We start from the raw sequence: 26,755 nt of genomic DNA on the forward strand, positions 1-26,755 counted from the left end.
GGGGGCAGGAGAGAGAGAGAGAGAGGCAGGAGAGAGACAAGAGGAGATGGGGCAGGAGAGGGGGACAGGAGGGAGGGAGAGAGAGAGACAAGAGAGGGGGGCAGGAGAGAGAGAGACAAGAGACAGGAGAGAGAGAGAAGGAGAGGGGGAGGGGGCAAGAGGAGAGGGGGAGAGAGAGAGAGACAGGGAGAGGGGACAGGAGAGAGAGGGCAGAGAGGGAGGAGAGGGAGAGACAAGAGGGAGGGGGCAGGAGAGAGAGACAAGAGGAGAGGGGACAGAGGGGGACAGGAGAGAGAGAGAGAGAAGAGGGGGGCAGGAGGAGAGAGAGAGGAGGGAAGGGAGAGACAAGAGGAGAGGGGGCAGGGAGAGAGAGAGACAAGAGGAGAGGGGACAGGGGAGAGAGAGAGAGACAAGAGGAGAGGGGGCAGGAGAGAGAGAGAGAGAGACAAGAGGAGAGGGGGCAGGAGAGAGAGAGAGACAAGAGGAGAGGGGGCAGGAGAGAGAGACAGGAGGAAATGGGGCAGGAGAGAGAGAGACAAGAGGAGAGGGGACAGGAGAGAGAGAGGACAACGAGGACAGGAGGGAAAGAGAGAGAAGGACAAAGATTTCCTGTTTAAAGTGAAATGCTCAAATCAGCCTACAACATTGTTTTACATATCAATGTTAGGTATCCTTGTTGAACGTGATGTTGAGAGAAAATACTTTTAGAACATAATATTTGACGTTTTTCAGGAGAGCTGAGAGATGAAGGAGAGCGGCAGGGAGAGCAGGACAAGCTGAGAGAGATGATGGGGCAGGAGAGGGGAGAGAGAGAGACAAGGGAGGGGGCAGGAGAGGAGAGACAGGGGGAGGGGGAGAGACAAGAGGAGAGGGGGGGGCAGGAGAGAGAGAGAGACAAGAGGAGAGGGGGCAGGGAGAGAGAGAGGACAAGAGGAGATGGGGAGAGAGAGAGAGACAAGAGGAGAGGGGGCAGGAGGGAAGGGAGAGACAGGAGATGGGGCAGGAGAGAGAGAGACAAGAGGAGAGGGGACAGGATGGGGCAGAGGGGGAGAGAGAGAGACAAGAGGAGAGGGGGCAGGAGAGAGAGAGAGACAAGAGGGGGCAGGAGAGAGAGAGAGACAAGAGGAGGGGGCAGGAGAGAGAGAGAGAGACAAGAGGGGGCAGCAGGAGAGAGAGAGACAAGAGGAGAGGGGGCAGGAGAGAGAGAGAGACAAGAGGAGGGGGCAGGAGAGAGAGAGAGACAAGAGGAGAGGGGGCAGGAGGAGAGAGAGAGACAAGAGGAGGGGGCAGGGAGAGAGAGAGACAAGAGAGGGAGAGGAGGACAAGAGGAGAGGGAGAGAGAGAAGGACAAGAGGAGATGGGGCAGGGGAGGAAGGGAGAGACAAGAGGAGAGGGGGCAGGAGGGAAGGGAGACAAGACAAGAGAGAGACAAGAGGGGGCAGGAGAGAGAGAGAGAGACAAGAGGAGAGGGGGCAGGAGAGAGAGAGAGAGACAAGAGGAGAGGGGGCAGGAGAGAGAGAGAGACAAGAGGAGAGGGGGCAGGAGGGAAGGAGAGACAAGAGGGGGCAGGAGAGAGAGGAGAGAGAGGGCAGGAGAGAGAGAGAGAGACAAGAGGAGAGGGGACAGGAGAGGGGGAGAGAGAGAGAGACAAGAGGGGGAGGAGAGGGGGACAAGAGGGGGCAGGAGAGGAGGGAGAGGGAGAGACAAGAGGAGAGGAGGGGGAGGAGAGAGAGAGAGAGACAAGAGGAGAGGGGGACAGAGGGGGAGAGAGAGAGAGAGAGACAAGAGAGAGAGGAGAGGGGGCAGGAGGAGGAGAGAGACAAGAGAGAGACAGGAGGGAAGGGAGGACAAGAGGAGGGGGCAGGAGAGAGAGAGAGAGAGACAAGAGGGAGGGGCAGGAGAGAGGGGACAAGAGGAGAGGGAGGGAAGGGAGAGACAAGAGGAGAGGGGGCAGGAGAGAGAGAGAGACAAGAGGAGAGGGGACAAGAGGAGGAGAGAGAGAGAGAGAGACAAGAGGAGAGGGGCAGGAGAGAGAGAGAGAGACAAGAGGAGGGAGGGGCGGCGCAGGAGGAAATGGGGCAGGAGAGAGAGAGAGACAAGAGGAGAGGGGGCAGGAGAGAGAGAGAGAGACAGGAGGAAATGGGGCAGGAGAGAGAGAGACAAGAGGAGAGGGGACAGGAGAGAGAGAGGACAACGAGGACAGGAGGGAAAGAGAGAGAAGGACAAAGATTTCCTGTTTAAAGTGAAATGCTCAAATCAGCCTACAACATTGTTTTACATATCAATGTTAGGTATCCTTGTTGAACGTGATGTTGTGAAAATACTTTTAGAACATAATATTTGACATTTTTCAAGCTGAGAGAGATGTGGCCGCGGCGCCGAGCACAAGCTGAGAGAGATGTGGCCGCGGCGCCGAGCACAAGCTGAGAGAGATGTGGCAAGCTTGTGCTCGGTGCAGCGGCCACACCTATATATGGCTTTTGGATCAGACATAGAGCTCATTCAGCTATAGGCTACTTGTACACAACATTAGTAAGCTAGCTAAATGTATGATGTAGATCACATCGCATAAGGCTATATAGTCCAGTCAAAAAACAACTTATACATGTATTTAGCCTAGTGGTTAGAGTCTAGTGGTTAGAGCGTTGGGCCAGAACCAGCAGGTAGTCTAGTGGTTAGAGTCTAGTGGTTAGAGTCTAGTGGTAGAGCGTTGGGCCAGAACCAGCAGGTAGTCTAGTGGTTAGTGTTGGGCCAGTAACCAGCAGGTAGTCTAGTGGTTAGAGTGTTGGGCCAGTAACCAGCAGGTAGTCTAGTGGTTAGAGCGTTGGGCCAGAACCAGCAGGTAGTCTAGTGGTTAGAGTCTAGTGGTTAGAGCGTTGGGCCAGAACCAGCAGGTAGTCTAGTGGTTAGAGCGTTGGGCCAGAACCAGCAGGTAGCCTCGTGGTTAGAGTGTTGGGCCAGTAACCAGCAGGTAGATTGGTGGTTAAAGTGTTGGGCCAGTAACCAGCAGGTAGTCTAGTGGTTAGTGTTGGGCCAGTAACCAGTAGGTAGTCTAGTGGTTAGAGCGTTGGGCCAGAAACCAGTAGGTAGTCTAGTGGTTAGAGCGTTGGGCCAGAACCAGCAGGTAGCCTCGTGGTTAGAGTGTTGGGCCAGTAACCAGCAGGTAGATTGGTGGTTAAAGCGTTGGGCCAGTAACCAGCAGGTAGCCTCGTGGTTAGAGTGTTGGGCCAGTAACCAGCAGGTAGCCTAGTGGTTAGAGTGTTGGGCCAGTAACCAGCAGGTAGCCTAGTGGTTAGAGCGTTGGGCCAGTAACCAGCAGGTAGCCTCGTGGTTAGAGCGTTGGGCCAGTAACCAGCAGGTAGCCTCGTGGTTAGAGCGTTGGGCCAGTAACCAGCAGGTAGCCTCGTGGTTAGTGTTGGGCCAGTAACCAGCAGGTAGTCTAGTGGTTAGTGCGTTGAGCCAGTAATCGAAAGGTTGCTGGATCGAATCCCCGAGCAAACAAGGTTAGTAAGCTGGCTAACTGCATGGCAATGCCCACAATAATGATAGTCACTTTTGCAGGCAGATCGTGCACACTATGCATGGAACGGTATTCAATATGGTCTACAGCCAGGGACGTCAGATGTGCCAAACATAGCTAGAATCTAGCTAGCTAGCTGGGCTAGACACGGCTAGCTAGAAAAAGGAGTATTAAAATCTATCTAGCTCGCTAGCTGTCTGTCTGTTCTGAAAGAGTTAGCTCCAGACATGTAGGGCTGTTAACAGTCATATTAAATCAATCCCAGCTAGTTGTGAGATGTACCAAATGATGCTACGTAGTGGCTGTTCCACTGGATGTCATAAGGTGAATGCACCAATTTGTAAGTCGCTCTGGATAAGAGCGTCTGCTAAATGACTTAAATGTAAATGTAAATCCATAATCCATAGTGAAACCCTGCACGGTAGCAAGCTGTTCCGCTAACCTCACTAGCTAGCACAATATCCACCAATGATAGCCGAGCTTGCCGTGGTTTTGGACTAGGTGGCTGTGATAGCCCACCTTGCACAGCTTCATTCATGCCATGTTACCTGGCTAGTCTCTAACAGGATACAGCCTTTAAAAAGACACCTGCATTGTACACTGAACAAAAATAACATTAGAATATCTGGCAACAGCTCTGGTGGAGTCTTTTTATGTTGCAGTCAGTATGACAAAACGGTACATTATAGAGTGGCCGTGTATTGTCCCCAGCACAAGGTGCACCTGTGTAATGATCATGCCCAACATTTTGAGAGAAATCTTTTTTTTTTGCGTTTGGAACATTTCTGGGATCTTTAATTTCATGAAACGTGGGACCAACTCTATGATTTTGTTCAGTGTAGTTTGGGCTGTCAGACGAACCGTTCAAGGGATGCCATTGAAGACACCTTATCAAGATGGCGGCACACAGTAGTCAGACGGAGCCAAACGTTTTAACAGAAGAGATTCATATTTTAATATCATAATCAAAAAAAAAAAAAATCGGTCAAAATATGTTTGTTTAAGGTAGAAATATCAGGTTTGTTTTGCATGGGCTGTGTCGGCCTTCAGCATCTGGAAGGTGGCCGAGCCACAGGGGTGGAAGGTGGCCGAGCCACAGGGGTGGAAGGTGGCCGAGCCACAGGGGTGGAAGGTGGCCGAGCCACAGGGGTGGAAGGTGGCCGAGCTACAGGGGTGGAAGGTGGCCGAGCTACAGGGGTGGAAGGTGGCCGAGCTACAGGGGTGGAAGGTGGCCGAGCTACCGCGGTGTTTGTCAGACCAAGAGACAAACAGCAAATCAGTCTCGTGAATTCGTGTGTAGCGTCTGAACGGTAGGATCACTACGGAAAGATGTGGTATCTGCCAACTCCCAGGACCTAACCTCTGACCTTGCCACTGTAGACTCCTAGACTATAAGTGGTCAGGGTCTTGCCTCCCCACCAGGACCTAACCTCTGACCTTGCCACTGTTGACTCTTAGACTATAAGTGGTCAGGGTCTTGCCTCCCCACCAGGACCTAACCTCTGACCTCTCACCTTGCCGCTGTAGGCTCCCAGACCGTAGCTCGTGAGACTCTTTCCCCCCACCAGGACCGTGTCTTCCCCGATGCGAAAGGACGACTCCAGGAGAGACTCGACACTGAAGGGAACAGCTTCCATGCTCTCTCTGTCTCTATTCCACTGGAACAACTCTCCGTCCAATGATGGGATGAACATCTTATTACCAAACACCTGGAGACGGAGACAGGTACAGAAAATATAGCATCTATTAATTCATTCAACACTTGTTGAAACAGGGATACCAGTTAATAACCAACACGAGAACCTGGAGGAGACAGACGGAAAACACTGATTCACTGATCTCATCAGGCTATTATTTACAGATCAAAAACATCCATGTTTCACAGTGAGTGATACTATCTATCTTCATGGGGTCCTGAGAGTGAGTGATACTATCTATCTTCATGGGGTCCTGAGAGTGAGTGATACTATCTATCTTCATGGGGTCCTGAGAGTGAGTGATACTATCTATCTTCATGGGGTCCTGAGAGTGAGTGATACTATCTATCTTCATGGGGTCCTGAGAGTGAGTGATACTATCTATCTTCATGGGGTCCTGAGAGTGAGGGATACTATCTATATTCATGGGGTCCTGAGAGTGAGTGATACTATCTATCTTCATGGGGTCCTGAGAGTGAGTGATACTATCTATCTTCATGGGGTCCTGAGAGTGAGGGATACTATCTATCTTCATGGGGTCCTGAGAGTGAGTGATACTATCTATCTTCCTGGTGTCCTGAGAGTGAGTGATACTATCTTCATGGGGTCCTGAGAGTGAGTGATTCTATCTTCATGGGGTCCTGAGAGTGAGTGATACTATCTTCATGGGGTCCTGAGAGTGAGTGATACTATCTTCATGGGGTCCTGAGAGTGAGGGATACTATCTATATTCATGGGGTCCTGAGAGTGAGTGATACTATCTATCTTCCTGGGGTCCTGAGAGTGAGTGATACTATCTATCTTCATGGGGTCCTGAGAGTGAGTGATACTATCTTCATGGGGTCCTGAGAGTGAGTGATACTATCTTCATGGGGTCCTGAGAGTGAGTGATACTATCTTCATGGGGTCCTGAGAGTGAGTGATACTATCTATCTTCATGGGGTCCTGAGAGTGAGTGATACTATCTATCTTCATGGGGTCCTGAGAGTGAGTGATACTATCTATCTTCCTGGTGTCCTGAGAGTGAGTGATACTATCTTCATGGGGTCCTGAGAGTGAGTGATACTATCTTCATGGGGTCCTGAGAGTGAGTGATACTATCTTCATGGGGTCCTGAGAGTGAGTGATACTATCTTCATGGGGTCCTGAGAGTGAGTGATACTATCTTCATGGGGTCCTGAGAGTGAGTGATACTATCTATCTTCATGGGGTCCTGAGAGTGAGGGATACTATCTATCTTCCTGGTGTCCTGGATAGTGATCTATCTTCATGGGGTCCTGAGAGTGAGTGATACTATCTTCATGGGGTCCTATCTATCTTCATGGGGTCCTGAGAGTGAGTGATACTATCTTCATGGGGTCCTGAGAGTGAGTGATACTATCTTCATGGGGTCCTGAGAGTGAGTGATACTATCTTCATGGGGTCCTGAGAGTGAGTGATACTATCTATCTTCATGGGGTCCTGAGAGTGAGTGATACTATCTATCTTCATGGGGTCCTGAGAGTGAGTGATACTATCTTCATGGGGTCCTGAGAGTGAGTGATACTATCTATCTTCATGGGGTCCTGAGAGTGAGTGTTACTGTCTTCATGGTGTCCTGAGAGTGAGTGATACTATCCATCTTCATGGGGTCCTGAGAGTGAGGGATACTATCTATCTTCATGGGGTCCTGAGAGTGAGGGATACTATCTATCTTCATGGGGTCCTGAGAGTGAGTGTTACTATCTGTCTTCATGGGGTCCTAAGAGTGAGTGTTACTGTCTTCATGGGGTCCTGAGAGTGAGTGATACTATCTATCTTCATGGGGTCCTGAGAGTGAGTGATACTATCTATCTTCATGGGGTCCTGAGAGTGAGTGATACTATCTTCCTGGGGACCGGAAATCCCCAAAATTCCCCACAAGGGTAGTAAAACAAGGAAAAGTGTCCCTGTTGGGGACATTTCCCACATCCCCATGAGTGGAAGAGCTATTTTAAGTTATGGGGATAGTTTTAGGGTCACAATTAGGGTTAGGTTTAGGTTAATATTAGGGTTAGGTTTAGATAAGGGTTAAGGTTAAGGCTAGAGTTAGGTTTAGGAGTTAAGTTTAGGGTGAAGTGGTTAGAGAAAATATGATTTAGAATGGAAATACATTTTAGGTCCCCACAAGGTGCATAAAGTATGTGTTGGGGGGGGGGGGGGTCTGGGCTGTGGGATGACATCATCCCTGGGCTAAAGCATTACCTCATCCTAATCACACTCACCACCTCCCTCCCTCCCTACCCCCCTCGCATGACTCACTCCACACCGGCATCTCTCCATCCCTCTTCCTCCCTCGCTCTCTTTTGAAATGACAGCTCATTTCTACAGACAATGCTGTCTAGTTGATCCCCTCCCCGTCTCCCTCCTCGACAATCTAGTTGATCCCCTCCGTCTCCCTCTCTCCTCAACATTCTAGTTCATCCCAGTCTCTCTCTCTCCTCTCTCTCCCCCTCAACATTCTAGTTCATCCCCTCCCAGTCTCTCTCTCTCTCTCTCCTCAAAATTCTAGTTCATCCCCTCCCCTCAACATTCTAGTTCATCCCCTCTCTCCTCAACATTCTAGTTCATCCCCTCCCAGTCTCTCTCTCCTCAACATTCTAGTCAACATTCTAGTTCATCCCTGTCTCTCTCTCCCCTCCCAGTCTCTCTCTCCTCAACATTCTAGTTGATCCCATCACCTCCCTGTCTCCTCAACATTCTAGTTGATCCCCTCCCAGTCTCTCTCTCTCCTCAACATTATAGTTCATCCCCTCCCAGTCTCTCTCTCTCCTCAACATTCTAGTTGATCCCCTCCCAGTCTCTCTCTCCTCATTCTAGTTGATCCCCTCCCAGTCTCTCTCTCCTCATTCTAGTTCATCCCCTCCCAGTCTCTCTCTCTCTCTACTCAACATTCTAGTTGATCCCCTCCGTCTCCCTCTCTCCTCAACATTCTAGTTCATCCCAGTCTCTCTCTCTCCTCAACATTCTAGTTGATCCCCTCCCCGTCTCTCTCTCCTCAACATTCTAGTTGATCCCCTCCCAGTCTCTCTCTCCTCAACATTCTAGTTGATCCCATCACCTCCCTGTCTCCTCAACATTCTAGTTGATCCCCTCCCAGTCTCTCTCTCTCCTCAACATTCTAGTTGATCCCCTCCCAGTCTCTCTCTCTCCTCAACATTATAGTTCATCCCCTCCCAGTCTCTCTCTCTCCTCAACATTCTAGTTGATCCCCTCCCAGTCTCTCTCTCCTCATTCTAGTTGATCCCCTCCCCGTCTCTCTCTCTCTCCTCAACATTCTAGTTCATCCCTGTCTCTCTCTCTCCTCAACATTCTAGTTGATCCCCTCCCAGTCTCTCTCTCTCCTCAACATTCTAGTTGATCCCCCCCCTCTCTCTCTCTCTCCTCAACATTCTAGTTCATCCCTGTCTCTCTCTCTCTCTCCTCAACATTCTAGTTGATCCCTCCCAGTCTCTCTCTCCTCAACATTCTAGTTCATCCCTCCCAGTCTCTCTCTCTCCTCAACATTTTAGTTCATCCCCTCCCCTCTCTCTCTCTCCTCAACATTCTAGTTCATCCCCTCCCAGTCTCTCTCTCTCTCCTCAACATTCTAGTTCATCCCCTCCCAGTCTCTCTCTCTCTCCTCAACATTCTAGTTCATCCCCTCCCCTCTCTCCTCAACATTCTAGTTCATCCCCATCTCTCTCCTCAACATTCTAGTTCATCCCCTCCCAGTCTCTCTCTCTCTCCTCAACATTCTAGTTGATCCCTTCCCCTCCCAGTCTCTCTCTCTCCTCAACATTCTAGTTCATCCCCTCCCAGTCTCTCTCTCTCTCCTCAACATTCTAGTTGATCCCCTCCCAGTCTCTCTCTCTCTCCTCAACATTCTAGTTCATCCCCTCCCTCCTGTCTCCTCAACATTCTAGTTGATCCCCTCCCAGTCTCTCTCTCTCCTCAACATTCTAGTTGATCCCATCACCTCCCTGTCTCCTCAACATTCTAGTTGATCCCCTCCCAGTCTCTCTCTCTCCTCAACATTCTAGTTCATCCCCTCCCAGTCTCCTCTCTCTCTCTCTCAACATTCTAGTTGATCCCCTCCCCCTCTCTCCTCAACATTCTAGTTCATCCCCTCCCCGTCTCTCTCTCTCTCTCCTCAACATTCTAGTTCATCCCCTCCCCTCTCTCCTCAACATTCTAGTTGATCCCCTCCCAGTCTCTCTCTCTCCTCAACATTCTAGTTGATCCCCTCAGTCTCCCTCTCTCCTCAACATTCTAGTTCATCCCAGTCTCTCTCTCTCCTCAACATTCTAGTTGATCCCCTCCCAGTCTCTCTCTCTCTCCTCAACATTCTAGTTGATCCCCTCCCAGTCTCTCTCTCCTCAACATTCTAGTTGATCCCATCACCTCCCTGTCTCCTCAACATTCTAGTTGATCCCCTCCCAGTCTCTCTCTCTCCTCAACATTCTAGTTGATCCCCTCCCAGTCTCTCTCTCTCCTCAACATTATAGTTCATCCCCTCCCAGTCTCTCTCTCCTCAACATTCTAGTTGATCCTCTCCCAGTCTCTCTCTCCTCATTCTAGTTGATCCCCTCCCCGTCTCTCTCTCTCTCCTCAACATTCTAGTTCATCCCTGTCTCTCTCTCTCCTCAACATTCTAGTTCATCCCCTCCCAGTCTCTCTCTCTCCTCAACATTCTAGTTGATCCCCTCCCCGTCTCTCTCTCCTCAACATTCTAGTTGATCCCCTCCCCGTCTCTCTCTCTCTCTCCTCAACATTCTAGTTCATCCCTGTCTCTCTCTCTCCTCAACATTCTAGTTGATCACCTCCCAGTCTCTCTCTCCTCAACATTCTAGTTCATCACCTCCCAGTCTCTCTCTCCTCAACATTCTAGTTCATCCCCTCCCTGTCTCTCTCTCTCTCCTCAACATTCTAGTTCATCCCCTCCCAGTCTCTCTCTCTCTCCTCAACATTCTAGTTCATCCCCTCCCCTCTCTCCTCAACATTCTAGTTCATCCCCATCTCTCTCCTCAACATTCTAGTTCATCCCCTCCCAGTCTCTCTCTCTCTCCTCAACATTCTAGTTGATCCCTTCCCCTCCCAGTCTCTCTCTCTCCTCAACATTCTAGTTCATCCCCTCCCAGTCTCTCTCTCTCTCCTCAACATTCTAGTTGATCCCCTCCCAGTCTCTCTCTCTCCTCAACATTCTAGTTCATCCCCTCCCAGTCTCTCTCTCCTCAACATTCTAGTTCATCCCCTCCCCCTCTCTCTCCTCAACATTCTAGTTCATCCCCTCCCAGTCTCTCTCTCTCCTCAACATTCTAGTTCATCCCCTCCCTGTCTCTCTCTCTCCTCAACATTCTAGTTGATCCCCTCCCAGTCTCTCTCTCCTCAACATTCTAGTTGATCCCAGTCTCTCTCTACTCAACATTCTAGTTCATCCCCATCTTTCTCTCTCCTCAACATTCTAGTTCATCCCCTCCCAATCTCTCTCTCCTCAACATTCTAGTTGATCCCCTCCCAGTCTCTCTCTCCTCAACATTCTAGTTGATCCCCTCCCCGTCTCTCTCTCCTCAACATTCTAGTTGATCCCCGTCTCTCTCTCCTCAACATTCTAGTTGATCCCCTCCCAGTCTCTCTCTCCTCAACATTCTAGTTGATCCCCTCCCAGTCTCTCTCTCTCCTCAACATTCTAGTTGATCCCCCTCCCCGTCTCTCTCTCTCCTCAACATTCTAGTTTATCCCAGTCTCTCTACTCAACATTCTAGTTCATCCCAATCTCTCTCTCTACTCAACATTCTAGTTCATCACCTCCCAGTCTCTCTCTCTCCTCAACATTCTAGTTCATCCCCTCCCAGTCTCTCTCTCCTCAACATTCTAGTTGATCCCCTCCCAGTCTCTCTCTCCTCAACATTCTAGTTGATCCCCTCCCCGTCTCTCTCTCCTCAACATTCTAGTTGATCCCCTCCCACTCTCTCTACTCAACATTCTAGTTCATCCCCTCCCAGTCTCTCTACTCAACATTCTAGTTCATCCCCTCCGTCTCTCTCTCTCCTCAACATTATAGTTCATCCCCTACCCGTCTCTCTCTCCTCAACATTCTAGTTGATCCCCTCCCCGTCTCTCTCTACTCAACATTCTAGTTCATCCCCTCCCCGTCTCTCCCCTCAACATTCTAGTTCATCCCTTTCTCTCTCTCTCCTCAACATTCTAGTTCATCCCCTCCCTGTCTCTCTCTCTCTCCTCAACATTCTAGTTCATCCCCTCCCAGTCTCTCTCTCTCTCCTCAACATTCTAGTTCATCCCCTCCCAGTCTCTCTCTCCTCAACATTCTAGTTCATCCCCTCCCCGTCTCTCTCTCTCTCCTCAACATTCTAGTTGATCCCCTCCCAGTCTCTCTCTACTCAACATTCTAGTTCATCCCCTCCCCTCTCTCTCCCCTCAACATTCTAGTTCATCCCCTCCCAGTCTCTCTCTCTCCTCAACATTCTAGTTCATCCACTCCCAGTCTCTCTCTCCTCAACATTCTAGTTCATCCCCTCCCCGTCTCTCTCTCCTCAACATTCTAGTTGATCCCCTCCCCGTCTCTCTCTCTCAACATTCTAGTTCATCCCCTCCCAGTCTCTCTCCTCAACATTCTAGTTCATCCCCTCCCAGTCTCTCTCCTCAACATTCTAGTTCATCCCCTCCCTCTCTCTCTCTCCTCAACATTCTCTCTCTCTCTTCTCAACATTCTAGTTGATCCCCTCCCAGTCTCTCTCTCTTCTCAATATTCTAGTTGATCCCCTCCCAGTCTCTCTCTCTCCTCAACATTCTAGTTGATCCCCTCCCAGTCTCTCTCGCTCTCCTCAACATTCTAGTTCATCCCCTCCCCGTCTCTCTCTCTCCTCAACATTCTAGTTGATCCCCTCCCAGTCTCTCTCTCCTCAACATTCTAGTTGATCCCCTCCCAGTCTCTCTCTCCTCAACATTCTAGTTCATCCCCCCATCTAGTTCTCTCTCTCCTCAACATTCTAGTTCATCCCCTCCCAGTCTCTCTCTCTCCTCAACATTCTAGTTCATCCCCTCCCAGTCTCTCTCCTCAACATTCTAGTTCATCCCCTCCCAGTGTCTCTCCTCAACATTCTAGTTCATCCCCTCCCAGTGTCTCTCTCTCCTCAACATTCTAGTTCATCCCCTCCGTCTCTCTCTCCTCAACATTCTAGTTGATCCCCTCCCCGTCTCTCTCTACTCAACATTCTAGTTCATCCCCTCCCCGTCTCTCCCCTCAACATTCTAGTTCATCCCTTTCTCTCTCTCTCCTCAACATTCTAGTTCATCCCCTCCCTGTCTCTCTCTCTCCTCAACATTCTAGTTCATCCCCTCCCAGTCTCTCTCTCTCTCCTCAACATTCTAGTTCATCCCCTCCCAGTCTCTCTCTCCTCAACATTCTAGTTCATCCCCTCCCCGTCTCTCTCCTCAACATTCTAGTTGATCCCCTCCCAGTCTCTCTCTACTCAACATTCTAGTTCATCCCCTCCCCGTCTCTCTCCCCTCAACATTCTAGTTCATCCCCTCCCAGTCTCTCTCTCTCCTCAACATTCTAGTTCATCCACTCCCAGTCTCTCTCTCCTCAACATTCTAGTTCATCCCCTCCCCGTCTCTCTCTCCTCAACATTCTAGTTGATCCCCTCCCCCTCTCTCTCTCTCTCAACATTCTAGTTCATCCCCTCCCAGTCTCTCTACTCAACATTCTAGTTCATCCCCTCCCAGTCTCTCTCCTCAACATTCTAGTTCATCCCCTCCCTCTCTCTCGCTCTCTCTCTCTCTCTTCTCAATATTCTAGTTGATCCCCTCCCAGTCTCTCTCTCTCTTCTCAATATTCTAGTTGATCCCCTCCCAGTCTCTCTCGCTCTCCTCAATATTCTAGTTGATCCCCTCCCAGTCTCTCTCGCTCTCCTCAACATTCTAGTTCATCCCCTCCCCGTCTCTCTCTCTCCTCAACATTCTAGTTGATCCCCTCAGTCTCTCTCTCCTCAACATTCTAGTTGATCCCCTCCCCGTCTCTCTCTCCTCAACATTCTAGTTCATCCCCTCCCCGTCTCCCTCTCCTCAACATTCTAGTTCATCCCCTCCCAGTCTCTCTCTCTCCTCAACATTCTAGTTCATCCCCTCCCAGTCTCTCTCCTCAACATTCTAGTTCATCCCCCCCTCCCAGTGTCTCTCCTCAACATTCTAGTTGATCCCCTCCCAGTCTCTCTCTCTCCTCAACATTCTAGTTCATCCCCCCCAGTCTCTCTCTCCTCAACATTCTAGTTCATCCCCTCCCAGTCTCTCTCTCCTCAACATTCTAGTTCATCCCCTCCCAGTGTCTCTCCTCAACATTCTAGTTCATCCCCTCCCAGTGTCTCTCTCTCCTCAACATTCTAGTTCATCCCCTCCGTCTCTCTCTCCTCAACATTCTAGTTCATCCCCTCCCAGTCTCTCTCTCCTCAACATTCTAGTTCATCCCCTCCCAGTCTCTCTCCTCAACATTCTAGTTCATCCCCTCCCAGTCTCTCTCCTCAACATTCTAGTTCATCCCCTCCCAGTCTCTCTCTCTCCTCAACATTCTAGTTCATCCCCTCCCAGTCTCTCTCTCTCCTCAACATTCTAGTTCATCCCCTCCCTGTCTCGCTCTCTCCTCAACATTCTAGCTCATCCCTGTCTTGTGTACATACTGTTCGTATGTTTGTATGTTATAGGTTATATTATGTTGTGTACATACTGTTTATAGGTTATATTATATATGTTGTGTACATAGTGTTTATAGGTTATATTATATATGTTGTGTACATACTGTTTATAGGTTATATTATATACAATGTGTACATACTGTTTATAGGTTATATTATATACGATGTGTACATACTGTTTATAGGTTATATTATATACGATGTGTACATACTGTTTATAGGTTATATTATATATGATGTGTACATACTGTTTGTATGTTATAGGTTATATATATATATATATATATATATAAGGCGTGGATCTGGGCCTGTTCCAGTGAAAGGAGTGGATCTGGGCCTGTTCCAGTGAAAGGCGTGGATCTGGGCCTGTTGCAGGGAAAGGCGTGGATCTGGGCCTGTTGCAGGGAAAGGCGTGGATCTGGGCCTGTTCCAGTGAATGCAGGACATCTTTCTCGTCGGACTCGTTGACTCGCTAAAGGAAAACGTTTCTTCCAGTCCGCGATGAGTAACCTCTGTTCTGATGTCCAGAAGGTATTTTCGGTCATAAGAGACCCAGAGGGGTCTCTTAGCAGCAACATTTACACAATGAGTAAAAAAGTAAGTTACAAAAAACGGAAAAATAACAAAATAGCACAATTAACTTCTTGGATATAGGGGGCGCTCTTTAAATTTATGGATAAAAAAAAACTTTCCCGTTTTTAACAAGATATTTTGTCACGAAAAGATGCTCGACTATGCATATAATTGACAGCTTTGGAAAGAAAACACTGACGTTTTCAAAACTGCAAAGATATTGTCTGTGAGTGCCACAGAACTGATGCTACAGGTGAAACCAAGATAAAATTTCATACATGAAGTGCCCCAGATTTTGAATGCGCTGTGTTCCAATGTCTCCTTATATGGCTGTGTATGGGTCACGAATGAGCTTAGACTTTCTGTCATTTCCCCAAGGTGTCGACACCAATGTGACGTATTTGTAGGCAAATCATTGGAAGATTGACCTTAAGAGACTACATCTACCAGGTGGCCGCTTGGTGCCCTCCGTTGCAATTATTGCGTAATCTCCAGCTGCGTGTATTTTTAGTATGCTTCGAGGAGAATCACACAACTGCCACGAATGATTTATCATCGAATAGATATGTGAAAAACACCTTGAGGATTGATTCTAAACAATGTTTGCCATGTTTCTGTCAATATTATGGAGTTAATTTGGTAAAAAGTTTGGCGTTGTAGAGACTGCATTTTCTGATTTTTTGAGCCAAGCGTGATGAACAAAACCGAGCGATTTCTCCTACACAAATAATATTTTTGGGAAAAAATGAACATTTGCTATCTAACTGAGAGTCTCGTCATTGAAAACATCCAAAGTTCTTCAAAGGTAAATTATTTTATTTGAATGCTTTTCTTGTTTTTGTGAAAATGTTGCCTGCTGAATGCTAGGCTTAATGCTATGCTAGCTATCAATACTCTTACACAAATGCTTGTGTAACTATGGTTGAAAAGCATATTTTGAAAATCTGAGATGACAGTGTTGTTAACAAAAGGCTAAGCTTGTGAGTGGATGTCATAAGGTGAATGCACCAATTTGTAAGTCGCTCTGGATAAGAGCGTCTGCTAAATGACTTAAATGTAAATGTAATGTAAATGAATATATTTCTTTCATTTCATTTGCGATTTTCATGAATAGTTAACGTTGCGTTATGGTAATGAGCTTGAGGCTATAATTACGCTCCCGAATACGGGATTGCTCGACGCTAGAGGTTAAGTTGGGAGAATGTAAAACTTCAGCCATGTTCTTCGGCGCCATCTTTTCAAAGGTTATATGTTGTCATATGTTATGTCATAGGTTATAGGTCATATGTTATGTCACAGGTTATAGGTTAAATCACAGGTTATAGGTCATATGTTATGTTATAGGTTAAATCACAGGTTATAGGTCATATGTTATGTCATAGGTTATAGGTTATATCACAGGTTATAGGTTAAATCACAGGTCATATGTTATGTCATAGGTTATAGGTTAAATCACCGGTTATAGGTTAAATCACAGGTTATAGGTCATATGTTATGTCATAGGTTATATCACAGGTTATAGGTCATATTTTATGTCATAGGTTATAGGTCATAGGTTATGTCATAGGTTATAGGTCATATGTTATGTCATAGGTTATATGTTATATAATAATAATAATAATAAAATGCCATTTAGCAGACGCTTTTATCCAAAGCGACTTACAGTCATGTGTGCATACATTCTACGTATGGGTGGTCCCGGGGATCGAACCCACTACCCTGGCGTTACAAGCGCCATGCTCTACCAACTGAGCTACACAGGACCACATAGGTTATGTCATAGGTTAAATCACAGGTTATAGGTTATGTCACAGGTCATAGGTTATGTCATAGGTCATATGTTATGTCATAGGTCATATGTTATGTCATAGGTTATGTCACAGGTTATAGGTTAAATCACAGGTTATAGGTCATATGGTATGTCACAGTTTATAGGTTATATCACAGGTTATAGGTCATATTTTATGTCATAGGTTATAGGTCATATGTTATGTCATAGGTTATATGTTATGTCATAGGTTATATGTTATGTCATAGGTCATATGTTATGTCATAGGTTATAGGTCATATGTTATGTCATAGGTCATATGTTATGTCATAGGTCATAGGTTATGTCATAGGTTATAGGTTAAATCACAGGTTATAGGTTATGTCACAGGTCATAGGTTATGTCACAGGTTATAGGTTATGTCATAGGTTATAGGTTATGTCACAGGTTATAGGTTATGTCACAGGCTATATGTTATGTCATAGGTTATAGGTTATAGGTTATGTCATAGGTTATGTCATAGGCTATATGTTATGTCATAGGTTATGTCATAGGTTATATGTTATGTCATAGGTTATGTCATAGGTTATATGTTATGTCATAGGTCATAGGTTATGTCATAGGTTATATGTTATGTCACAGGTTATAGGTTATGTCATAGGTTATAGGTTATGTCACAGGTCATAGGTTATGTCATAGGTTATGTCACAGGTCATAGGTTATGTCATAGGTCATAGGTTATGTCATAGGTTATGTCACAGGTCATAGGTCATAGGTTATGTCATAGGTTATAGGTCATAGGTTATGTCATAGGTTATATGTTATGTCATAGGTTATGTCATAGGTTATATGTTATGTCACAGGTCATAGGTTATGTCATAGGTTATATGTTATGTCATAGGTCATAGGTTATGTCATAGGTCATAGGTTATGTCATAGGTCATAGGTTATGTCATAGGTTATATGTTATGTCACAGGTCATATGTTATGTCACAGGTCATAGGTTATGTCACAGGTTTATGTTATGTTATGTCATAGGTTATATGTTATGTCACAGGTTACCTCTGGTTTGCTGAGGCTGGATGAGACCAGACATCCTGACCCTACGTCTAGGTCCCACTGTTTGCGTCCCTGGTTGTAGGGGTCTAGAGCTGAGATACGACCATCCAGAGTACTGATGATCACCAGAGAGCTGGGGAAAAAGGGAAGACCGTGGGGTTAATACCTACGCCGCCTGTAGTCACACAGCATCAACGGAGCAGGGGATTTATATGCCATTTAGCAGACGCTTTTATCCAAAGCCACTTACAGTCATGTGTGCATACATTCTACGTATGGGTGGTCCCGGGGATCGAACCCACTACCCTGGCGTTACAAGCGCCATGCTCTACCAACTGAGCTACAGAAGGACCACTTATCCACCTATTAGATCAGCGGAGCAGGGGATTTATCCACCTATTAGATCAGCGGAGCAGGGGATTTATCCACCTATTAGATCAGTGGAGCAGGGGATTTATCCACCTATTAGATCAGTGGAGCAGGGGATTTATCCACCTATTAGATCAGTGGAGCAGGGGACTTATCCACCTATTAGATCAGTGGAGCAGGGGATTTATCCACCTATTAGATTAGTGGAGCAGGGGATTTATCCACCTATTGGATCAGTGGAGCAGGGGATTTATCCACCTATTAGATCAGTGGAGCAGGGGATTTATCCACCTATTGGATCAGTGGAGCAGGGGATTTATCCACCTATTAGATCAGTGGAGCAGGGGACTTATCCACCTATTAGATCAGTGGAGCAGGGGATTTATCCACCTATTAGATCAGTGGAGCAGGGGATTTATCCACCTATTAGATCAGTGGAGCAGGGGATTTATCCACCTATAAGATCAGTGGAGCAGGGGATTTATCCACCTATTGGATCAGTGGAGCAGGGGATTTATCCACCTATTGGTCAGAGATCAGTGGAGCAGGGGATTTATCCACCTATTAGATCAGTGGAGCAGGGGATTTATCCACCTATTAGATTAGTGGAGCAGGGGATTTATCCACCTATTAGATTAGTGGAGCAGGGGATTTATCCACCTATTAGATTAGTGGAGCAGGGGATTTATCCACCTATTAGATTAGTGGAGCAGGGGATTTATCCACCTATTGGATCAGTGGAGCAGGGGATTTATCCACCTATTAGATCAGTGGAGCAGGGGATTTATCCACCTATTAGATCAGTGGAGCAGGGATTTATCCACCTATTAGATCAGTGGAGCAGGGATTTATCCACCTATTGGATCAGTGGAGCAGGGGATTTATCCATTTATCCACCTATTAGATCAGTGGAGCAGGGGATTTATCCACCTATTAGATCAGTGGAGCAGGGGATTTATCCACCTATAAGATCAGTGGAGCAGGGGATTTATCCACCTATTAGATCAGTGGAGCAGGGGATTTATCCACCTATTAGATCAGTGGAGCAGGGGATTTATCCACCTATTAGATTAGTGGAGCAGGGGATTTATCCACCTATTAGATCAGTGGAGCAGGGGATTTATCCACCTATTAGATTAGTGGAGCAGGGGATTTATCCACCTATTAGATTAGTGGAGCAGGGGATTTATCCACCTATTAGATTAGTGGAGCAGGGGATTTATCCACCTATTAGATTAGTGGAGCAGGGGATTTATCCACCTATTAGATTAGTGGAGCAGGGGATTTATCCACCTATTAGATTAGTGGAGCAGGGGATTTATCCACCTATTAGATTAGTGGAGCAGGGGATTTATCCACCTATTAGATCAGTGGAGCAGGGATTTATCCACCTATTAGATCAGTGGAGCAGGGGATTTATCCACCTATTAGATCAGTGGAGCAGGGGATTTATCCACCTATTGGTCAGAGATCAGTGGAGCAGGGGATTTATCCACCTATTAGATTAGTGGAGCAGGGGATTTATCCACCTATTAGATCAGCGGAGCAGGGGATTTATCCACCTATTAGATCAGTGGAGCAGGGGATTTATCCACCTATTAGATCAGTGGAGCAGGGGATTTATCCACCTATTAGATTAGTGGAGCAGGGGATTTATCCACCTAATTAGATCAGTGGAGCAGGGGATTTATCCACCTATTAGATCAGTGGAGCAGGGGATTTATCCACCTATTAGTCAGATCAGTGTGAGTCAATGGGTCTCTGCAGATACAGCCCTCCCTTACACCACACACACACACATACACACACACACTTGAAAACCTGTAGGGTAAAACCCTCTGGGTAAGGCTGTCTGTTTAAAAACACCTGGTCTACTTCTGGTACTCTACAGCAGGGTTTCATTAGTTCCCTGGTCTACTTCTGGTACTCTACAGCAGGGTTTCATTAGTTCCCTGGTCTACTTCTGGTACTCTACAGCAGGGTTTCATTAGTTCCCTGGTCTACTTCTGGTACTCTACAGCAGGGCTTCATTAGTTCCCTGGTCTACTTCTGGTACTCTACAGCAGGGCTTCATTAGTTCCCTGGTCTACTTCTGGTACTCTACAGCAGGGCTTCATTAGTTCCCTGGTCTACTTCTGGTACTCTACAGCAGGGTTTCATTAGTTCCCTGGTCTACTTCTGGTACTCTACAGCAGGGTTTCATTAGTTCCCTGGTCTACTTCTGGTACTCTACAGCAGGGTTTCATTAGTTCCCTGGTCTACTTCTGGTACTCTACAGCAGGGTTTCATTAGTTCCCTGGTCTACTTCTGGTACTCTACAGCAGGGCTTCATTAGTTCCCTGGTCTACTTCTGGTACTCTACAGCAGGGTTTCATTAGTTCCCTGGTCTATTTCTGGTACTCTACAGCAGGGTTTCATTAGTTCCCTGGTCTACTTCTGGTACTCTACAGCAGGGTTTCATTAGTTCCCTGGTCTACTTCTGGTACTCTACAGCAGGGTTTCATTAGTTCCCTGGTCTACTTCTGGTACTCTACAGCAGGGTTTCATTAGTTCCCTGGTCTACTTCTGGTACTCTACAGCAGGGTTTCATTAGTTCCCTGGTCTACTTCTGGTACTCTACAGCAGGGTTTCATTAGTTCCCCTTCACCCATGGTGCTCAGAATAACCTGATTAGGGCTTCCACCCACAGTGCTCTGGTCCACTTCTGGTGTCCAGCAGGGTTTCATTAGTAACCCTGGTCCACCTTCATGGTGCTCTACAGCAGGGTTTCATTAGTTCCCTGGTCTACTAACCTGATTAGGTGTCCACCCAGGGTTTCATTAGTAACCCATTGGTCCACCCTGGTGCTCAGGTAACCCATTCTCCACCCATGGTGCTCAGGGTTTCATTAGTTCCCCTTCACCCATGGTGCTCAGAATAACCTGATTAGGGCATCCACCCACAGTGCTCAGAGTAACCCATTAGGGTGTCCACCCACAGTGCTCAGAGTAACCCATTAGGGTGTCCACCCACAGTGCTCAGAGTAACCCATTAGGGTGTCCACCCACAGTGCTCAGAGTAACCCATTAGGGTGTCCACCCATGGTGCTCAGAGTAACCCATTAGGGCATCCACCCACGGTGCTCAGAGTAACCTGATTAGGGTGTCCACCCACGGTGCTCAGAGTAACCCATTAGGGTGTCCACCCACGGTGCTCAGAGTAACCCATTAGGGTGTCCACCCACGGTGCTCAGAGCAACCCATTAGGGTGTCCACCCATGGTGCTCACCCATGGTGCCATTAGGGCGTCCACCCACGGTGCTCAGAGTAACCCATTAGGGTGTCCACCCACGGTGCTCAGAGTAACCCATTAGGGTGTCCACCCATGGTGCTCACCCATGGTGCCATTAGGGCGTCCACCCACGGTGCTCAGAGTAACCCATTAGGGTGTCCACCCACGGTGCTCAGAGTAACCCATTAGGGTGTCCACCCACGGTGCTCAGAGTAACCCATTAGGGCGTCCACCCACGGTGCTCAGAGTAACCCATTAGGGCGTCCACCCATGGTGCTCAGAGTAACCCATTAGGGCGTCCACCCATGGTGCTCAGAGTAACCCATTAGGGTGTCCACCCATGGTGCTCAGAGTCCACCCACGGTGCTCAGAGTAACCCATTAGGTGTCCACCCACGGTGCTCAGAGTAACCCATTAGGGCGTCCACCCACGGTGCTCAGAGTAACCCATCAGGGCGTCCACCCACGGTGCTCAGAGTAACCCATCAGGGCGTCCACCCACGGTGCTCAGAGTAACCCATCAGGGCATCCACCCACGGTGCTCAGAGTAACCCATCAGGGCGTCCACCCACGGTGCTCAGAGTAACCCATTAGGGCGTCCACCCACGGTGCTCAGAGTAACCTGATTAGGGTGTCCACCCACGGTGCTCAGAGTAACCCATTAGGGTGTCCACCCATGGTGCTCAGGTGTCCACCCATGGTGCTCAGAGTAACCCATTAGGGTGTCCACCCATGGTGCTCAGAGTAACCCAAGGGCGTCCACCCATGGTGCTCAGAGTAAGCCATTAGGGTGTCCACCCATGGTGCTCACCCACGGTGCTGGTAACCCATTAGGGCATCCACCCACGGTGCAGAGTCCACCCACAGTGCTCAGAGTAACCCATTAGGTGTCCACCCACGGTGCTCAGAGTAACCCATTAGGGTGTCCACCCATGGTGCTCAGAGTAACCCATTAGGGCGTCCACCCATGGTGCTCAGAGTAAGCCATTCCACCCATGGTGCGTCCACCCACAGTGCTCAGAGTAACCCATCCACCCACGGTGCTCAGGTGTCCACCCACGGTGCTCAGAGTAACCCATTAGGTGGCGTCCACCCACGGTGCTCAGAGTAACCCATTAGGCGGGTGCTCAGAGTAACATGGTGCCAGAGTAACCCGGTGCGGTGCTCAGAGTAACCCATTAGCATGTCCACCCATGGTGCTCAGAGTAACCTGATTAGCATGTCCACCCACGGTGCTCAGAGTAACAGAACATCCAAGTCGAGGATGCAACGGCGTCCTTCCTCATAATTCTGATGAGCACTATGAAGATGTTAGAATCACTGTCCGCATTTACATTTCCTCAGGCGACAAGATGAGGAAAGAACAGCAACATCACTAGCCTGTGTCAATTACTAATCCGCCATGGTAGAAAAGTTCACCTATTCCAAACAACACGATAGATCCCAAATTCATACAATAAAATAACTTTAAAACAGCATTGAGGCTGATGCAACAGATCAGAAGAAAGTTTATCTTAAACGTGTTAGTTCCATAATGCAATTAGCAGGACAACGCAGTTGTAAAAAGCACACGGCACATGGAAGCAATCTCATGGATGGAATCCTAGTTTATCATCAACTAGCAAGAGATGCTAATATGACTAGGATTATCATCAACTAGCAAGAGATGCTAATATGACTAGGATTATCATCAACTAGCATAAAATGCTAATATGACTAGGATTATCATCAACTAGCATAAAATGCTAATATGACTAGGATTTATCATCAACTAGCAAGAGATGCTAATATGACTAGGATTATCATCAACTAGCAAGAGATGCTAATATGACTAGGATTATCATCAACTAGCAAGAGATGCTAATATGACTAGGATTATCATCAACTAGCAAGAGATGCTAATATGACTAGGATTATCAACAACTAGCATGGGATGCTAATATGACTGATAATAATAATAATAATATATGCCATTTAGCAGACGCTTTTATCCAAAGCGACTTACAGTCATGTGTGCATAGAATCATCAACTAGCATGGGATGCTAATATGACTAGGATTTTGCTGCTGGACAATGAAAGAAAGTTTATTTGAAAACCAATAGAAAATGAGAGAAAAAAGTGAATGGTTTCAAAGGCAAGTCTTTTTCAAATAATTGCCACCACGTTTCTAGAAATTAATTTTGGCTTTGCTACTTTGAAGCAATTTAAGACATGCCTCATAAAATGAAGTAACATATTCAGGTTTCAACCAATTAAGCATATGTTTTCAAAATGCATACTGCCTCCAGCTCATTGCAAAGTGGTGTTTGCCGTGCTGATAGGAAACGGTAGGCAGGCTAAGCACTTGAAAGGCTAATGGGGAACAAGCTTCAATAACCAGTTGAGAAATAGCAGCTCTCTCAGCAGGACGAGCTGTAGAGGCAGCTCTCTCTCAGCAGGAGGAGCCGTAGAGGCAGCTCTCTCTCAGCAGGAGGAGCTGTAGAGGCAGCTCTCTCTCAGCAGGAGGAGCCGTAGAGGCAGCTCTCTCTCAGCAGGAGGAGCCGTAGAGGCAGCTCTCTCTCAGCAGGAGGAGCCGTAGAGGCAGCTCTCTCTCATCAACAGGAGGAGCCGTAGCGGCAGCTCTCTCAGCAGGAGGAGCCGTAGAGGCAGCTCTCTCAGCAGGAGGAGCCGTAGAGGCAGCTCTCTCAGCAGGAGGAGCCGTAGAGGCAGCTCTCTCTCTCAGCAGGAGGAGCCGTAGCGGCAGCTCTCTCAGCAGGAGGAGCCGTAGAGGCAGCTCTCTCAGCAGCAGCAGGAGCCGTAGAGGCAGCTCTCTCTCAGCAGCAGCAGGAGCCGTAGAGGCAGCTCTCTCTCAGCAGCAGCAGGAGCCGTAGAGGCAGCTCTCTCTCAGCAGCAGCAGGAGGCAGCTCTCTCAGCAGGAGGAGCCATAGCGGCAGCTCTCTCTCAGCAGGAGGAGCCATAGCGGCAGCTCTCTCTCAGCAGGAGGAGCCGTAGAGGCAGCTCTCTCAGCAGGAGGAGCCGTAGAGGCAGCTCTCTCGGCAGGAGGAGCAGGAGCCGTAGCGGCAGCTCTCTCTCTCAGCAGGAGGAGCCGTAGAGGTAGCTCCCTCTCTCAGCAGGAGGAGCCGTAGAGGCAGCTCTCTCTCAGCAGCAGGAGGAGCCGTAGAGGCAGCTCTCTCAGCAGCAGGAGGAGCCGTAGAGGCAGCTCTCTCTCAGCAGCAGGAGCCGTAGAGGCAGCTCTCTCTCAGCAGCAGGAGGAGCCGTAGAGGCAGCTCTCTCTCAGCAGCAGGAGGAGCCGTAGAGGCAGCTCTCTCTCAGCAGCAGGAGGAGCCGTAGAGGCAGCTCTCTCTCAGCAGGAGGAGCCGTAGAGGCAGCTCTCTCTCAGCAGGAGGAGCCGTAGCGGCAGCTCTCTCTCAGCAGGAGGAGCCGTAGAGGCAGCTCTCTCAGCAGGAGGAGCCCGTAGAGGCAGCTCTCTCTCAGCAGGAGGACCCGTAGAGGCAGCTCTCTCTCAGCAGGAGGACCCGTAGAGGCAGCTCTCTCTCAGCAGGAGGACCCGTAGAGGCAGCTCTCTCTCAGCACGAGGAGCCGTAGCGGCAGCTCTCTCAGCAGGAGGAGCCGTAGCGGCAGCTCTCTCTCAGCAGGAGGAGCCGTAGAGGCAGCTCTCTCTCAGCAGGAGGAGCCGTAGAGGCAGCTCTCTCTCAGCAGGAGGAGCCGTAGCGGCAGCTCTCTCTCAGCAGGAGGAGGAGCCGTAGCGGCAGCTCTCTCTCAGCAGCAGGAGGAGCCGTAGCGGCAGCTCTCTCTCAGCAGCAGCAGGAGCCGTAGAGGCAGCTCTCTCTCAGCAGCAGCAGGAGCCGTAGAGGCAGCTCTCTCTCAGCAGCAGCAGGAGCCGTAGAGGCAGCTCTCTCTCAGCAGCAGCAGGAGCCGTAGCGGCAGCTCTCAGCAGCAGCAGGAGCCGTAGAGGCAGCTCTCTCTCAGCAGGAGGAGCCATAGCGGCAGCTCTCTCAGCAGGAGGAGCCGTAGAGGCAGCTCTCTCAGCAGGAGGAGCCGTAGAGGCAGCTCTCTCAGCAGGAGGAGCAGGAGCCGTAGCGGCAGCTCTCTCTCTCAGCAGGAGGAGCCATAGCAGCTCCCTCTCTCAGCAGGAGGAGCCGTAGAGGCAGCTCTCTCTCAGCAGGAGGAGCCGTAGCGGCAGCTCTCTCTCTCAGCAGGAGGAGCCGTAGAGGCAGCTCTCTCTCAGCAGCAGGAGGAGCCGTAGAGGCAGCTCTCTCTCAGCAGCAGGAGGAGCCGTAGAGGCAGCTCTCTCTCAGCAGGAGGAGCCGTAGAGGCAGCGCTCTCTCAGCAGGAGGAGCCGTAGAGGCAGCGCTCTCTCAGCAGGAGGAGCCGTAGAGGCAGCTCTCTCAGCAGGAGGAGCCGTAGAGGCAGCTCTCTCAGCAGGAGGAGCAGGAGCCGTAGCGGCAGCTCTCTCTCTCAGCAGGAGGAGCCATAGCAGCTCCCTCTCTCAGCAGGAGGAGCCGTAGAGGCAGCTCTCTCTCAGCAGGAGGAGCCGTAGCGGCAGCTCTCTCTCTCAGCAGGAGGAGCAGGAGGCAGCTCTCTCTCTCAGCAGGAGGAGCCGTAGAGGCAGCTCTCTCTCAGCAGCAGGAGGAGCCGTAGAGGCAGCTCTCTCAGCAGCAGGAGGAGCCGTAGAGGCAGCTCTCTCTCACAGCAGGAGGAGCCGTAGAGGCAGCTCTCTCTCAGCAGCAGGAGGAGCCGTAGAGGCAGCTCTCTCTCAGCAGCAGGAGGAGCCGTAGAGGCAGCTCTCTCTCAGCAGCAGGAGGAGCCGTAGAGGCAGCTCTCTCTCAGCAGCAGGAGGAGCCGTAGAGGCAGCTCTCTCTCAGCAGCAGGAGGAGCCGTAGAGGCAGCTCTCTCTCAGCAGCAGGAGGAGCCGTAGAGGCAGCTCTCTCTCAGCAGGAGGAGGAGCCGTAGAGGCAGCTCTCTCTCAGCAGGAGGAGGAGCCGTAGAGGCAGCTCTCTCTCAGCAGGAGGAGGAGCCGTAGAGGCAGCTCTCTCTCAGCAGCAGGAGGAGCCGTAGAGGCAGCTCTCTCTCAGCAGCAGGAGCCGTAGAGGCAGCTCTCTCAGCAGCAGGAGCCGTAGAGGCAGCTCTCTCTCAGCAGGAGGAGCCGTAGAGGCAGCTCTCTCTCTCAGCAGGAGGAGCCGTAGAGGCAGCTCTCTCTCAGTAGCAGGAGGAGCCGTAGAGGCAGCTCTCTCTCAGCAGGAGGAGCCGTAGAGGCAGCTCTCTCTCAGCAGGAGGAGCCGTAGAGGCAGCTCTCTCAGCAGGAGGAGCCGTAGAGGCAGCTCTCTCTCAGCAGGAGGAGCCGTAGAGGCAGCTCTCTCTCAGCAGGAGGAGCCGTAGAGGCAGCTCTCTCTCAGCAGGAGGAGCCGTAGAGGCAGCTCTCTCTCAGCAGGAGGAGCCGTAGAGGCAGCTCTCTCTCAGCAGGAGGAGCCGTAGAGGCAGCTCTCTCTCAGCAGGAGGAGCCGTAGAGGCAGCTCTCTCTCAGCAGGAGCCGTAGAGGCAGCTCTCTCTCTCAGCAGGAGGAGCCGTAGCAGTCTGACAGATTAACCACTCAAACTAGGCTGTATATCCTGTGACGTGTGATCAATAAGAGTCTTAATGACTAAGGAAACTGCACACGCAATTTAATTCCACTAAATTATGCAAATGACCTATAGACCAACAAGCATGGTCAAATGTATTTCCATCCATTGGTGTGTTATTAATTAATAGGCTAAAAATATTTATTTCATAATGGGATTTGCTTCTTCTC

General features: G+C 49.1%; 1 protein-coding gene across 1 annotated transcript in view; it reads right to left on the minus strand.

Moving 5' to 3' along the window:
* Positions 1-26,755, minus strand: part of eif2ak3 (eukaryotic translation initiation factor 2-alpha kinase 3) — a 77,836-nt gene that overhangs the window by 35,277 nt on the left and 15,804 nt on the right. The window contains exons 2-3 of the mRNA XM_046367623.1: positions 17,329-17,458; positions 5,035-5,229 (exon numbers count right to left, since the gene is read on the minus strand). Of these exons, the coding sequence (XP_046223579.1) occupies positions 5,035-5,229; positions 17,329-17,458 (325 nt within the window). The remainder of the gene's footprint in view (positions 1-5,034; positions 5,230-17,328; positions 17,459-26,755) is intronic.

The sequence above is a fragment of the Oncorhynchus gorbuscha genome, linkage group LG10, assembly GCF_021184085.1.
Source record: "Oncorhynchus gorbuscha isolate QuinsamMale2020 ecotype Even-year linkage group LG10, OgorEven_v1.0, whole genome shotgun sequence".
In the NCBI taxonomy this organism is placed as follows: domain Eukaryota; kingdom Metazoa; phylum Chordata; class Actinopteri; order Salmoniformes; family Salmonidae; genus Oncorhynchus; species Oncorhynchus gorbuscha.